This window comes from Salvelinus alpinus, chromosome 16, assembly GCF_045679555.1.
Source record: "Salvelinus alpinus chromosome 16, SLU_Salpinus.1, whole genome shotgun sequence".
NCBI lineage: Eukaryota > Metazoa > Chordata > Actinopteri > Salmoniformes > Salmonidae > Salvelinus > Salvelinus alpinus.
The window spans coordinates 12,990,624-13,003,382 of record NC_092101.1 but is presented as its reverse complement, the minus strand read 5'-3'; the positions used below and the strand labels follow the sequence as shown (position 1 = coordinate 13,003,382).

General features: G+C 44.5%; 1 protein-coding gene across 5 annotated transcripts in view; it reads right to left on the bottom strand.

The window, feature by feature from the left end:
- The window catches only part of LOC139540837 (3',5'-cyclic-AMP phosphodiesterase 4C-like), a 177,824-nt gene that overhangs the window by 18,114 nt on the left and 146,951 nt on the right, over positions 1–12,759 (bottom strand). For all 5 annotated transcript variants that reach the window (XM_071344835.1, XM_071344833.1, XM_071344836.1 and 2 more), the window contains 5 exons: positions 7,104–7,276; positions 5,811–5,909; positions 5,461–5,625; positions 5,055–5,154; positions 4,724–4,878 (listed from right to left, as the gene is read on the bottom strand). In XM_071344835.1, the coding sequence (XP_071200936.1) occupies positions 4,724–4,878; positions 5,055–5,154; positions 5,461–5,625; positions 5,811–5,909; positions 7,104–7,276 (692 nt within the window). The remainder of the gene's footprint in view (positions 1–4,723; positions 4,879–5,054; positions 5,155–5,460; positions 5,626–5,810; positions 5,910–7,103; positions 7,277–12,759) is intronic.

Below are 12,759 nucleotides of genomic sequence, written 5' to 3'. Positions count from 1 at the left end.
CACCGTCACTCGAGATTCATGTTCAGCACGTTCGACGTGTACTCCAGCGCCTTTTAGAGAATTGTCTCTACGTGAAGGCTGAGAAGTGCGCCTTTCATGTCTCCTCTGTCACATTTCTCGGTTCTGTTATTTCCGCTGAAGGCATTCAGATGGATCCCGCTAAGGTCCAGGCTGTCAGCGATTGGCCCGTTCCTAAGTCACGTGTCGAGTTGCAGCGCTTTCTCGGTTTCGCTAATTTCTATCGGCGTTTCATTCGTAATTTCGGTCAAGTGGCTGCCCCTCTCACAGCTCTGACTTCTGTCAAGACTTGCTTTAAGTGGTCCGGTTCCGCCCAGGGAGCTTTTGATCTCCTCAAGAAGCGTTTTACATCCGCCCCTATCCTTGTTACTCCTGACGTCACTAAACAATTCATTGTCGAGGTTGACGCTTCAGAGGTGGGCGTGGGAGCCATTCTGTCCCAGCGCTTCCAGTCTGACGATAAGGTCCATCCTTGCGCTTACTTTTCTCATCGCCTGTCGCCATCGGAACGCAACTATGATGTGGGTAACCGCGAACTGCTCGCCATCCGCTTAGCCATAGGCGAATGGCGACAGTGGTTGGAGGGGGCGACCGTCCCTTTTGTCGTTTGGACTGACCATAAGAACCTTGAGTACATCCGTTCTGCCAAACGACTTAATGCACGTCAAGCTCGTTGGGCGTTGTTTTTCGCTCGTTTCGAGTTCGTGATTTCCTATCGCCCGGGAAATAAGAACACCAAGCCTGATGCCTTATCCCGTCTCTTTAGTTCTTCTGTGGCTTCTACCGACCCCGAGGGGATTCTCCCTGAAGGGCGTGTTGTCGGGTTGACTGTCTGGGGAATTGAGAGACAGGTAAAGCAAGCACTCACTCACACTGCGTCGCCGCGCGCTTGTCCTAGTAACCTTCTGTTCGTTCCTGTCTCTACTCGTCTGGCTGTTCTTCAGTGGGCTCATTCTGCCAAGTTAGCTGGCCACCCCGGCGTTCGGGGTACGCTTGCTTCTATTCGCCAGCGGTTTTGGTGGCCTACTCAGGAGCGGGACACGCGCCGTTTCGTGGCTGCTTGTTCGGACTGCGCGCAGACTAAGTCAGGTAACTCTCCTCCTGCCGGTCGTCTCAGACCGCTTCCCATTCCTTCTCGACCATGGTCTCACATCGCCTTAGACTTTATTACCGGTCTGCCTTCGTCTGCGGGGAAGACTGTGATTCTTACGGTTATCGATAGGTTCTCTAAGGCGGCACATTTCATTCCCCTCGCTAAGCTTCCTTCCGCTAAGGAGACGGCACAAATCATCATTGAGAATGTGTTCAGAATTCATGGTCTCCCGTTAGACGCCGTTTCAGACAGAGGCCCGCAATTCACGTCACAGTTTTGGAGGGAGTTCTGTCGTTTGATTGGTGCTTCCGTCAGTCTCTCTTCCGGGTTTCATCCCCAGTCTAACGGTCAAGCAGAAAGGGCCAATCAGTCGATTGGTCGCATTTTACGCAGCCTTTCGTTTCGAAACCCTGCGTCTTGGGCAGAACAGCTCCCCTGGGCTGAGTACGCTCACAACTCGCTTCCTTCGTCTGCTACCGGGCTATCTCCGTTTCAGAGTAGTCTTGGGTACCAGCCTCCTCTGTTCTCGTCCCAGCTCGCCGAGTCCAGCGTTCCCTCCGCTCAGGCTTTTGTCCAACGTTGTGAGCACACCTGGAGGAGGGTCAGGTCTGCACTTTGCCGTTACAGGGCGCAGACTGTGAGAGCCGCCAATAAACGTAGGATTAAGAGTCCTAGGTATTGTCGCGGTCAGAGAGTGTGGCTTTCCACTCGTAACCTTCCCCTTACGACAGCTTCTCGCAAGTTGACTCCGCGGTTCATTGGTCCGTTCCGTGTCTCTCAGGTCGTCAATCCTGTCGCTGTGCGACTGCTTCTTCCGCGACATCTTCGTCGCGTCCACCTTGTCTTCCATGTCTCTTGTGTCAAGCCTTTTCTTCGCGCCCCCGTTCGTCTTCCCTCCCCCCCCCCCGTCCTTGTCGAGGGCGCACCTATTTACAAGGTACGGAAGATCATGGACATGCGTTCTCGGGGACGTGGTCACCAGTACTTAGTGGATTGGGAGGGTTACGGTCCTGAGGAGAGGAGTTGGGTTCCATCTCGGGACGTGCTGGACCGTTCGTTGATTGATGATTTCCTTCGTTGCCGCCAGGGTTCCTCCTCGAGTGCGCCAGGAGGCGCTCGGTGAGTGGGGGGGTACTGTCATGTTTTGTCTTTGATCATCATGTCTTGTCCCTGTGCTTCCCTCTGCTGGTCTTATTAGGTTCTTTCCCTCTTTCTATCCCTCTCTCTCCTCCTCCCTCTCTCCCTCTCCCGCTCTCTCTCTCTATCGTTCCGTTCCTGCTCCCAGCTGTTTCTCATTCTCCTAACGACCTCATTTACTCTTTCACACCTGTCCCCTATTTTGCCCTCTGATTAGAGTCCCTATTTCTCCCTCTGTTTTCCGCTTCTGTCCTTGTCGGATTCTTGTTTGATGTTTGCTGTTCTGTGTCCTTGTTCCGCCCTGTCGTGTTTTTGCCTTCTTCAGATGCTGCGTGTGAGCAGGTGTCTATGTCAGCTACGGCCTGTGCCTTCCTGAAGCGACCTGCAGTCTGTGGTCGCGTCTCCAGTCGTTCCTCTCTACTGACGAGAGGATTTCAGTTTCCTGTTTTGGATTAACCTTTGATAATATCCAGGAGAATCATTGTTTGTTTTAGACTGGAATAAAGACTCTGTTTCTATTACGTCGCTTTTGGGTCCTCATTCACCAGCATAACATTTACATTTACATTTAAGTCATTTAGCAGACGCTCTTATCCAGAGCGACTTACAAATTGGTGCATTCACCTTATGATATCCAGTGGAACAACCACTTTACAATAGTGTAAAGGGGGGGGGGGGGGGGGTTAGAAGGATTACTTCATCCTTCTGGATGATAGCGGGGTGAACAGGCAGTGTCTCGGGTGGTTGTTGTGCTTGATGATTCTTTGTCCTTCCTGTGACATTGGGTGGTGTAGGTGTCCTGAAGGGCAGGTAGTTTGCCCCCGGTGATGCGTTGTGCAGACCACACTACCCTCTGGAGAGCCTTACGGTTATGGGCGGAGCAGTTGCCGTACCAGGCGGTGATACAGCCCGACAGGATGCTCTTGATTGTGCATCTGTAAAAGTTTGTGAGTGTTTTTGGTGACAAGCCGAATTTCTTCAGCCTCCTGAGGTTGAAGAGGCTCTGCTGCGCCTTCTTCACCACGCTGTCTGTGTGGGTGGACCATTTCAGTTTGTCCGTGATGTGTACGCCGAGGAACTTAAAACTTTCCACCCTCTCCACTACTGTCCCGTCGATGTGGATAGGGGGCTGCTCCCTCTGCTGTTTCCTGAAGTCCACGATCATCTCCTTTGTTTTGTTGACATTGAGTGTGAGGTTATTTTCCTGACACCACACTCCGAGGGCCCTCACCTCCTCCCTGTAGGCCGTCTCGTCGTTGTTGGTAATCAAGCCTACCACTGTAGTGTCGTCCGCAAACTTGATTATTGAGTTGGAGGCGTGCATGGCCACGCAGTCGTGGATGAACAGGGAATACAGGAGAGGGCTGAGAACGCACCCTTGTGGGGCCCCAGTGTTGAGGATCAGCAGGGTGGAGATGTTGTTAGCTACCCTCACCACCTGGGCGGCCCGTCAGGAAGTCCAGGACCCAGTTGCACAGGGCGGGGTCGAGACCCAAGGTCTCGAGCTTAATGACGAGTTTGGAGGGTACTATGGTGTTAAATGCTGAGCTGTAGTCGATGAACAGCATTCTTACATAGATATTCCTCTTGTTCAGATGGGTTAGGGCAGTGTGCAGTGTGATTGCGACGTCTGTGGACCTATTGGGGCGGTAAGCAAATTGGAGTGGGTCTAGGGTGTCGGGTAGGGTGGAGGTGATATGGTCCTTGACTAGTGTCTCAAAGCACTTCATGATGACGGAAGTGAGTGCTACGGGGCGGTAGTCATTTAGCTCAGTTACCTTAGCTTTCTTGGGAACAGGAACAATGGTGGCCCTCTTGAAGCATGTGGGAACAGCAGACTGGGATAAGGATTGATTGAATATGTCCGTAAACACACCAGCCAGCTGGTCTGCGCATGGACTCTACAAGGTGTCGAAAGCGTTTCCGAAGGGTTGACTCCAATGCTTCTCACAGTTGTGCCAAGTTAGCCAAATGTCCTTTGGGTGATGGACCATTTTTGAGGCACACGGCAAACTGTTCAGCGTGAAAAACCTAGCAGCATTGCAGTTCTTGACACACTCAAACCGGTGCACCTACTACCATACCCCGTTCAAAGGCACTTAAATATTTTGTCTTGTCCATTCACCCTCTGACTGGCATACACAATCCATGTCTCAAGGCATAATCATCCTTCTTTAACCTGTCTCCTCCTCTTCATCTATACTGATTGAAGTGGAGTTAACAGGTGACATCAATAAGGGATCATAGCTTTCACCTTGATTCACCTGGTCAGTCAATGTCATGGAACGAGTAAGTTCCTAATGTTTTGTGTGTGTTAAATGTACCGTTAAGTGACTTTGGGGAAAAGGTTTTGCTAAATGGCCATGTTATTATGATGTTAGCTAATTCCTTATCATGTTTAACTATGATAACAGGGAGTAGTGTAGATATAATGTTATTTATATCTGATTACAAATAATTCAGTCAGTGTCTCACCATGTCGATGACCATCTTCCTGAGGGACTGTCCCTGTTTCTTGCTGAGGCTCTGGAAGATGTCACAGTTGTCCTCCTGCAGCAGCTTGAAGCCCACGGCCAGGTGGTGGTTCTCCAGGACCGAGGCGTCGTTGTACATCAGAGCCAGCTCAGAGTCTACAGTAGGAACACCCACACCATTAGTAAAGCAACAACAATTCCAAGGCACTCCTGTATTCAGTGATGTAACGCCTTACAGATGCTATAATGTAGTCTTCACAGTAGTAGATCCAAGACACATTTTGCTCCTTTATATCTAATCAGTGAGATTGCTAGTGAGGGATGGAACTGACTTGTGTTGATGAGGAACTGGTTGGACACTCCGGGATGATCCACGTCGTGTATGGCACTGCTAAACAGAGCAGCCATGATCTCCAGGTCAGTGAAGACAGCCTGAAAACAATCAACACACACTTTTGTGTTACTACTACTGTTAAGTGTCTGTTAAGTGCCTAGTTAATTAAAGGTTAAAAAAAATAAGTGTTACTAAGAATTAACACTTAACGTGGGGATATTTTTTTTTTAACCTTAAAACTTAAAACTATTAAAACCATGAACAAATGCCTTCTCCCTCAATATGCATTGATAAAGTTAATGAAATCCAAAGCCATGCACAGGGCAAGTCAACTAACTGGATTAGAATATAGAATATAGCTGAACATCATTCTGTAATCTTCCTCATAATGGAGCATCCCATACCTCCAGGGCAGGGGTGGAGAGGAGGATGTGAGTGGACTGTACCACGTCGGCAGCATGAATGTTGTTGTGGTAGGCCACGTCGGTGTGGTAGTGGTCCTCCAGGGTCATCATGAAGGTGACGAAGGTGTCGGCTGGGATCTTAAAGTTCTTCAGCAGCTCTCGCTCCTGAGTTTGGGGAGCAACAGAAACCAGGCTCACAGAAGAGTAAACCAAATACGTAAGAAACATACGGGTAAAGTATTGCAGCGAATTCGGGGTAGCCAAGACCGGGACTCAAACAATACACTAAGAGATTCAAACGCCTCGGTGAGAATGCTAGAAAATGCTACAAAGTAATGGGAGACTCATACCTGGAAAATGGAGTACATCACCACCGTCAAAGGCCGATTCCCCGAGTATTCAGCTATCTTGAAAATATCTAGACCCCATCTGTTGATGTCTTCAAATTCCTAGAACGACAACACAACATTCAGTGAGAAAAAGTCTGGTATGGCAAAAATATTTTATTTATTTAACTTTTTTAACATGCATAGCAAAATACATGAAAATGGCACAAATAGTCTGACTTTTTCCAATTGCAATCCTCCAGAGGGCAGATGATGTGACGAGTGATAATGCGTTATAACACGTCACTGACGGCAGTAGATGATAACTGAATTACATAAATAACATTAAAGGTCAGGTCAAGCAATAAGCATTAAAGTACTGTAACTTATCCATTCTTCACTGTAACATGGGGTAAACAAACTCAGTAGCTACGCAATATCACTCATACATTACAGTATTGACAGATCATAAAACAGTGCCTTCATGTACCACAATCCTATGGTCATAATGAGAGGGGTGAACCCATTGTACAAATCATTTATTGCCGTTTTTCTAAATAAAGGTCCTGTGGCCAGTGGCTTTTATCAGCCACTGGCTGACTGGAGGGCTTACTATTGTAAGCCCTCCAGTCATAAAAACGCTAAAATGTTTTAGTGATGGAATGGAGAGATTCATAGAGTATTTGTAGCATGTCTGACGTGTGAAAGCACGTAATGGTCTCTACCACACGCACCTACACTGACGTTCTTCACATTCACACATACCGACGTACTCATGCTCACACAATCCCTACTGACACCTCGCACACGCACTCATTACCATGCACACACCACATATGCTGCTGCCAAAATGGATTGATTAATTATAGTGATTCATATTAACATTCGATGCTGCTATTTTGTTTATTACCATTATTATTATTACCATTGGTATTTATCCTGCTAACAGCGACTTTACATGTACATTCCTTCCTCATTCGCTCCAGTACCCCTGCACATTGAAATAACGCTACTGGCAATGCACTGACATGTATACAAGACCTGTACAGTATGTAACTGTTTCTTTATAACTATAGTTAAGCAATTCACTGTACTGTTTTACACCTGATGTATCTTGTGCATGTGGCAATAAAACTTGAGACGTAATGTGTTTTTCTTCACATATAGTAATACGGTCACTAAGCAGACGTTTTTATCCAAAGGTCTGTCATCCACGCGGGAAACAAACCATTAAGCTGCCAACACCATGCTCTAACCCACTGAGCTTGGAGTGTGTTTGTGCCCGTCTGTGTAAGTGTGTGTGTGCTTGGCACCCACCGTTGCCAGTAGACTCTCATGGAGGGTGGTGACCCCAAAGCGGGGGATCTGGGTAGGGGCGAGGCTGGGGCTGAGAGCAGGTTTCTTCACCGCAACAATCTGGGACATGGGCCTCTTCTTCTTGTCCTTGTCTTTAAGAGGCCCAGACATAATCTCCACATCTTGCTGCTTTTCTACAAACACAGAGAGACACACAGAGAGAGAGACACAGAGAGAGAGAGAGATTTCTTTCAACCAATATAGGGGGACACAGTTGATGATTGTTAATATTAATAACTATAGCTAATCTAATCTTTTTCCATCACAAATCAGGTGAGAAATCAATTAGACTAGGACTAGGAATACGGCTTCGACCGATAACTCTGCAGCAAATGTAATCTCTCAACCAAAAATGATTCCTGGTAGTCAGACAGTGAGAAATATAACAAGCTCTATTTTCATGTCCTCCGACCATAGCACCGCCTGGAGTTTGATAAATGCCATTGGCACTTGGATTGGAACCGGTGCTATGGTCAGACGACATGAAAATAGAGCTATTGTGGTGTGGAGTTGCTTAACAAGACGACATTGAATGTTCCTGAGTGGCCTAGTTAGAGTTTTGACTTAAATCGGCTTGATAATCTATGGCAAGACATGAAATGGCTGTCTAGTAATGATCAACAACCAACTTGACAGAGCTTGAAGAATTTTTTAGAGAATGATGTGCAAATATTTTACAATCCAGGTGTGCAATGCTCTTAGAGACTTATCCAGAAAGACTCACAGCTGTAATCGCTGCCAAAGGTGATTTCAACATGTATTGACTCAGGGGTGTGAATACTTGATTTCTGTATTTTATTTTCAATACATTTGCAAACATTTCTAAAAACACATTTTCACTTTGTCATTATTAGGCATTGTGTGTAGATGAGTGAGAAGAAAACCTATTTAATCTATTTTGAATTCAGGCTGTAAAAACAAAATATGGAATAAGTCAAGAGGTATGAATACTTTCTGTAGGCACTGTATAACAAAACATTATACAGAACTATAAACGTTGGTAAGCATCCACAACAGCGGGCCGTTTATCGTTGATTGTTCTGCAGTAGCCTACACCTGTCAATCAACTGATCAACGCATCCTACTGCAGGCTGTAGGCCTATTAATAATGTGGTAACACAGACCATTCAGTGTGTGTTCATTGTCATAGTGACAACTGCAAATTGTCCTTCAATGTAAATGTAAAGAAAAATAATATAGAAACTCGTATTTAAATGTAGCAATTTAACGACAAATGCTGTTTAGCCTATGTATCTTTTACATCATGTTATTGCTTGCCTCGTTGCTTAAGTGATTGGAAGTGATTTCCATTTTTCGAATGGTTGTCAATTCGTTTGAATCTTCTTTTTCACTGTGCTCATCTCTCTGTATATCCTGTGCAATCATTTGCAATGCATCAGTGCAATAATGTTATCATCATTGGCCAAAGATCATACCAACGCGCACTCCTAAAATTTCCACAACAGTTAATTTGGCCTAGACCTATTTTACATTGAGCAATCAGCAGCCCTGCTTCTCTCCACAAAAAAAGCCTACTAGGCATAGTATAAAATATCTTGAATATCTTAAGCTTTTCCTGGTATTTCAAGAGAAGAGGAATAGCGGAGAGGCTTGCCTCCATATAGCCAATTGCACACGGGAACGGCTGGAAGAGAAAGAGGCTAGAGTTGTGTAGCCGAAGTAAGAAGCTAAATATTAGCTAGATAGGCCCTTCATTAGCTAAATACTAGGGCTATACATATTTACCTGTCAAAGTGAAAGAAAAAAAGGTTGACAGATTATAAAATGGCAGATCAGTGTGTTCATCCAGGCTGCGCTTTGCAGTCCCCGGGCACGCAAAGCTCCACTATTGATTAGGCCTACGTTTGTTTAGACAATAACAATTTCTACCTAGGCTACAACACAGTGCAACGTGGACTTTTTTTTATTGTCATCAATTGAGTACACAATTATTGTCTAGGGCTGTAAACTGCAGCTATGTAGGCTAATTTGAATAACCGCTCAAACGGTCTGTTTTGAATGCTTCATGTTGAAATAACTGCATCCAGCCTAGGCCTGATTTTGCAACCATTTGGATCAGTTATGGATCTATTCTCTACAGTTTACAAGGTCCAGAAAGGTACATTATCAGACTAATCATTCAAGCTAATGTAGTCTAGCTTTTCCTGGGACTCCAAAAGCTAAAGAAGCCAGCCTGTAGCTGAAAGGACCCATGAAGACAGACTACAGAAGTGTAGCCTAAATGAATATAAATATTAGGCTTAATATTACAGTGAATAGCCTTTACCCAATGATTTTACACAGTGAAAGTTTTTTTTAAATCAGATAATGAAATGACAAGTAGCCTGGGACCTGGGATAGGCTACTGTGTGCTCCCCAGGCTGCGCTCCCAGTCTGGCTTGGACAAGAAAATTATCATAAATAGGCTATATCAACACAATGCAATAATGCATTTTATTCGATTTTTTTCTAGTGAGTAAATAATTCTAGTCTAGGCTGTTAACGGCATTGAATATGTAATTTCAATAACCGTTTTGAATGCATGTTTCATTACGAAATAATAATAATCTAGCCTAGTCTTTTACAGTTTACAAGGTCCAGAAAGGCACATTAGCAGGCCAGTCATAGTGCGTATTTTGTCAGGATGTATCGTGCGTTAACATACACTATCAAGTTTACCGTGCGTTCTGCCTTCTCGCCTCGCGCTCCAGGAACCAATAATGCTTCTATAGAACAACTTTTTGATTGGTTGTTAATGTTTTATCGTCGGGGGGACAGGAGGGGAGGGGGTATTCATTCAGAAAATTATCCAAACGATAGCAATTGGTATCGTTCTCCACTCTTTTTGTAGTTATCGTTTAGTGTGAAAGCTCCTGTTCACTTGAATTAGAGTTGTCTTTGATTTGTATTTATTTAGAATGTTTTTATTACACAAAAAGATTGCAATTTTTCCATTCACTATAATGGGGGATCCTGTCTTCCGCTAACAATGCCTGCAGTACCGCGGTCGGTCTTGAACTTCTGTGGCTGCAATGAGAGGGCAGTTGTTCTGCCACATTATTAGTTAAAGCGTGCGTTCTGATAACAATGCCTGCAGAATAACTGGTGACTTTACGAACACCCCATTGAATATGACCGTAGTAAACGTCAGCAAAAAAACGTAATTAAATTGTTGCCAGCAGCATGGTTACAGCCACCAACGCTCTAGACAATATGAAAACAGCTTAACCACCTCTACTAGGACGAGTAAAATGGTCAGAGTGAGGTGTTTTCTCATTTGTGTCTAGAAGTAGCTAGCAAGCTAGCCAACGTTAGCCAGTTAGCGTAGGTGTTTGACTGCCATTGTAAGGTCAGAACGCTCGGATCAATAAGCTCTGAATTGGCACTCCAGAGGGAATTTACGATCATACACGTCCTGACGCAAAAGGCAGTCTAATAATATTATGGTCTCCATGGCAATGCCACACAATGTGTCCAGGAATGCCATTCTGACATGCTAATAGGCTAGCAGACGTGAATGACTAAATATGCATATTTATGTACTCCTATGCAGGGGCACAACTTTTATTATAAATGAGAATACAGTTGAAGTCGGAAGTTTACATACACATAAGTAATTTTTCCAACAATTTGTTTACAGACCGATTATTTCACTTATAATTCACTGTATCACAATTCCAGTGGGTCAGAAGTTTACATACACTTAGTTGACTGTGCCTTTAAACAGCTTGGAAAATTCCAGAAAATTATGTCATGGCTTTAGAAGCTTCTGATAGGCTAATTTACATAATTTGAGTCAATTGGAGGTGTACCTGTGGATGTATTTCAAGGCCTACCTTCAAACTCAGTGCCTCTTTGCTTGACATCATGGGAAAATCAAAAGAAATCAGCCAAGACCTCAGAAAAAAATGTGTAGACCTCCACAAGTCTGGTTCATCCTTGGGTGCAATTTCCAAACGCCTGAAGATACCATGTTCATCTGTACAAACAATAGTACGCAAGTATAAACACCATGCGACCACGCAGCCACCATACCGCTCAGGAAGGAGACGCTTTCTGTCTCCTAGACATGAACGTACTTTGGTGCAAAAAGTGCAAATCAATCCTAGAACAACAACAGCAAAGGACCTTGTAAAGATGCTGGAGGAAACAGGTACAAAAGTATCTATATCCACAGTAAAACGAGTCCTATATTGACATAACCTGAAAGGCCGCTCAGCAAGGAAGAAGCCACTGCTTCAAAACCGCCATAAAAAAGCCAGACTACGGTTTGCAACTGCACATGGGGACAAAGATCGTACTTTTTGGAGAAATGGTCTGATAAAACAAAAATAGGACCTTTTGGGCATAATGACCATCGTTATGTTTGGAGGAAAAAGGGGGAGGCTTGCAAGCCAAAGAACACCATCCCAACTGTGAAGCACGGGGGTGGCAGCATCATGTTGTCGGGGTGCTTTGCTGCAGGAGGGACTGGTGCACTTCACAAAATAGATGGCATCATGAGGAGGACAATTATGTGGATATATTGAAGCAACATCTCAAGACATCAGTCAGGAAGTTAAAAGCTTGGTCGCAAATGGGTCTTCCAAATGGACAATGACCCCAAGTATTCTTCCAAAGTTGTGGCAAAATGGCTTAAGGACAACAAAGTCAAGGTTTTGGAGTGGCCATCGCAAAGCCCTGACCTCAAGCCTATAGAACATTTGTGGGCAGAACTGAAAATGAGTGTGAGAGCAAGGAGGCCTACAAACCTGACTCAGTTACACCAGCTCCGTCAGGAGGAATGGGCTAAAATTCACACAACTTTATTGTGGGAAGCTGGTGGAAGGCTACCAGAAATGTTTAACCCAATTTAAACAATTTAAAGGCAATGCTACCAAATACTAATTGAGTGTATGTAAACTTCTGACCCACTGGGAATGTGATGAAAGAAATAAAAGCTGAAATAAATCATTCTCTACGCTATTATTCTGACATTTCACATTCTTAAAATAAAGTGGTGATCCTAACTGACCTAAGACAGGGAATTTTTACTAGGATTAAATGTCAGGAATTATGAAACACTGAGTTTAAATGTATTTGGCTAAGATATATGTAAACTTCCGACTTCAACTGTATAATATGTTTCTAAACACCTCTACATTAATGTGGATGCTATGGATAACCCTGAATGAATCGTGAATAATGATGAGTGAGAAAGTTAGACGTACAAATATCATAACCCCCAAGACATGCTAACCTCTAACCATTACAATAACAGGGGAGGTTAGCATTTTTGGGGGGGTATGATATTTGTGCAGTAGCATCCACATTCATGTAAAAGTGTTTAGAAACATATTATATTCTTATTTACAATAAGTGACCACAAAATGACCCCAAAAGGGTCATATTAGATTGTGTAGAAATGCAGGAAATTAGTTTTATGATGATGATGAAACCAAGATTGAACTCTTTGGTCTGAATGCCAAGCGTCACGTCTGGAGGAAACCTGGCACCATCCCTACGGTGAAGCATGGTGGTGGCAGCATAATGCTGTGGGGATATTTATCAGCGGCAGGGACTGGGAGACTAGTCAGGATCGAGGGAAAGATGAACATAGCAAATTACAGAGAGATCT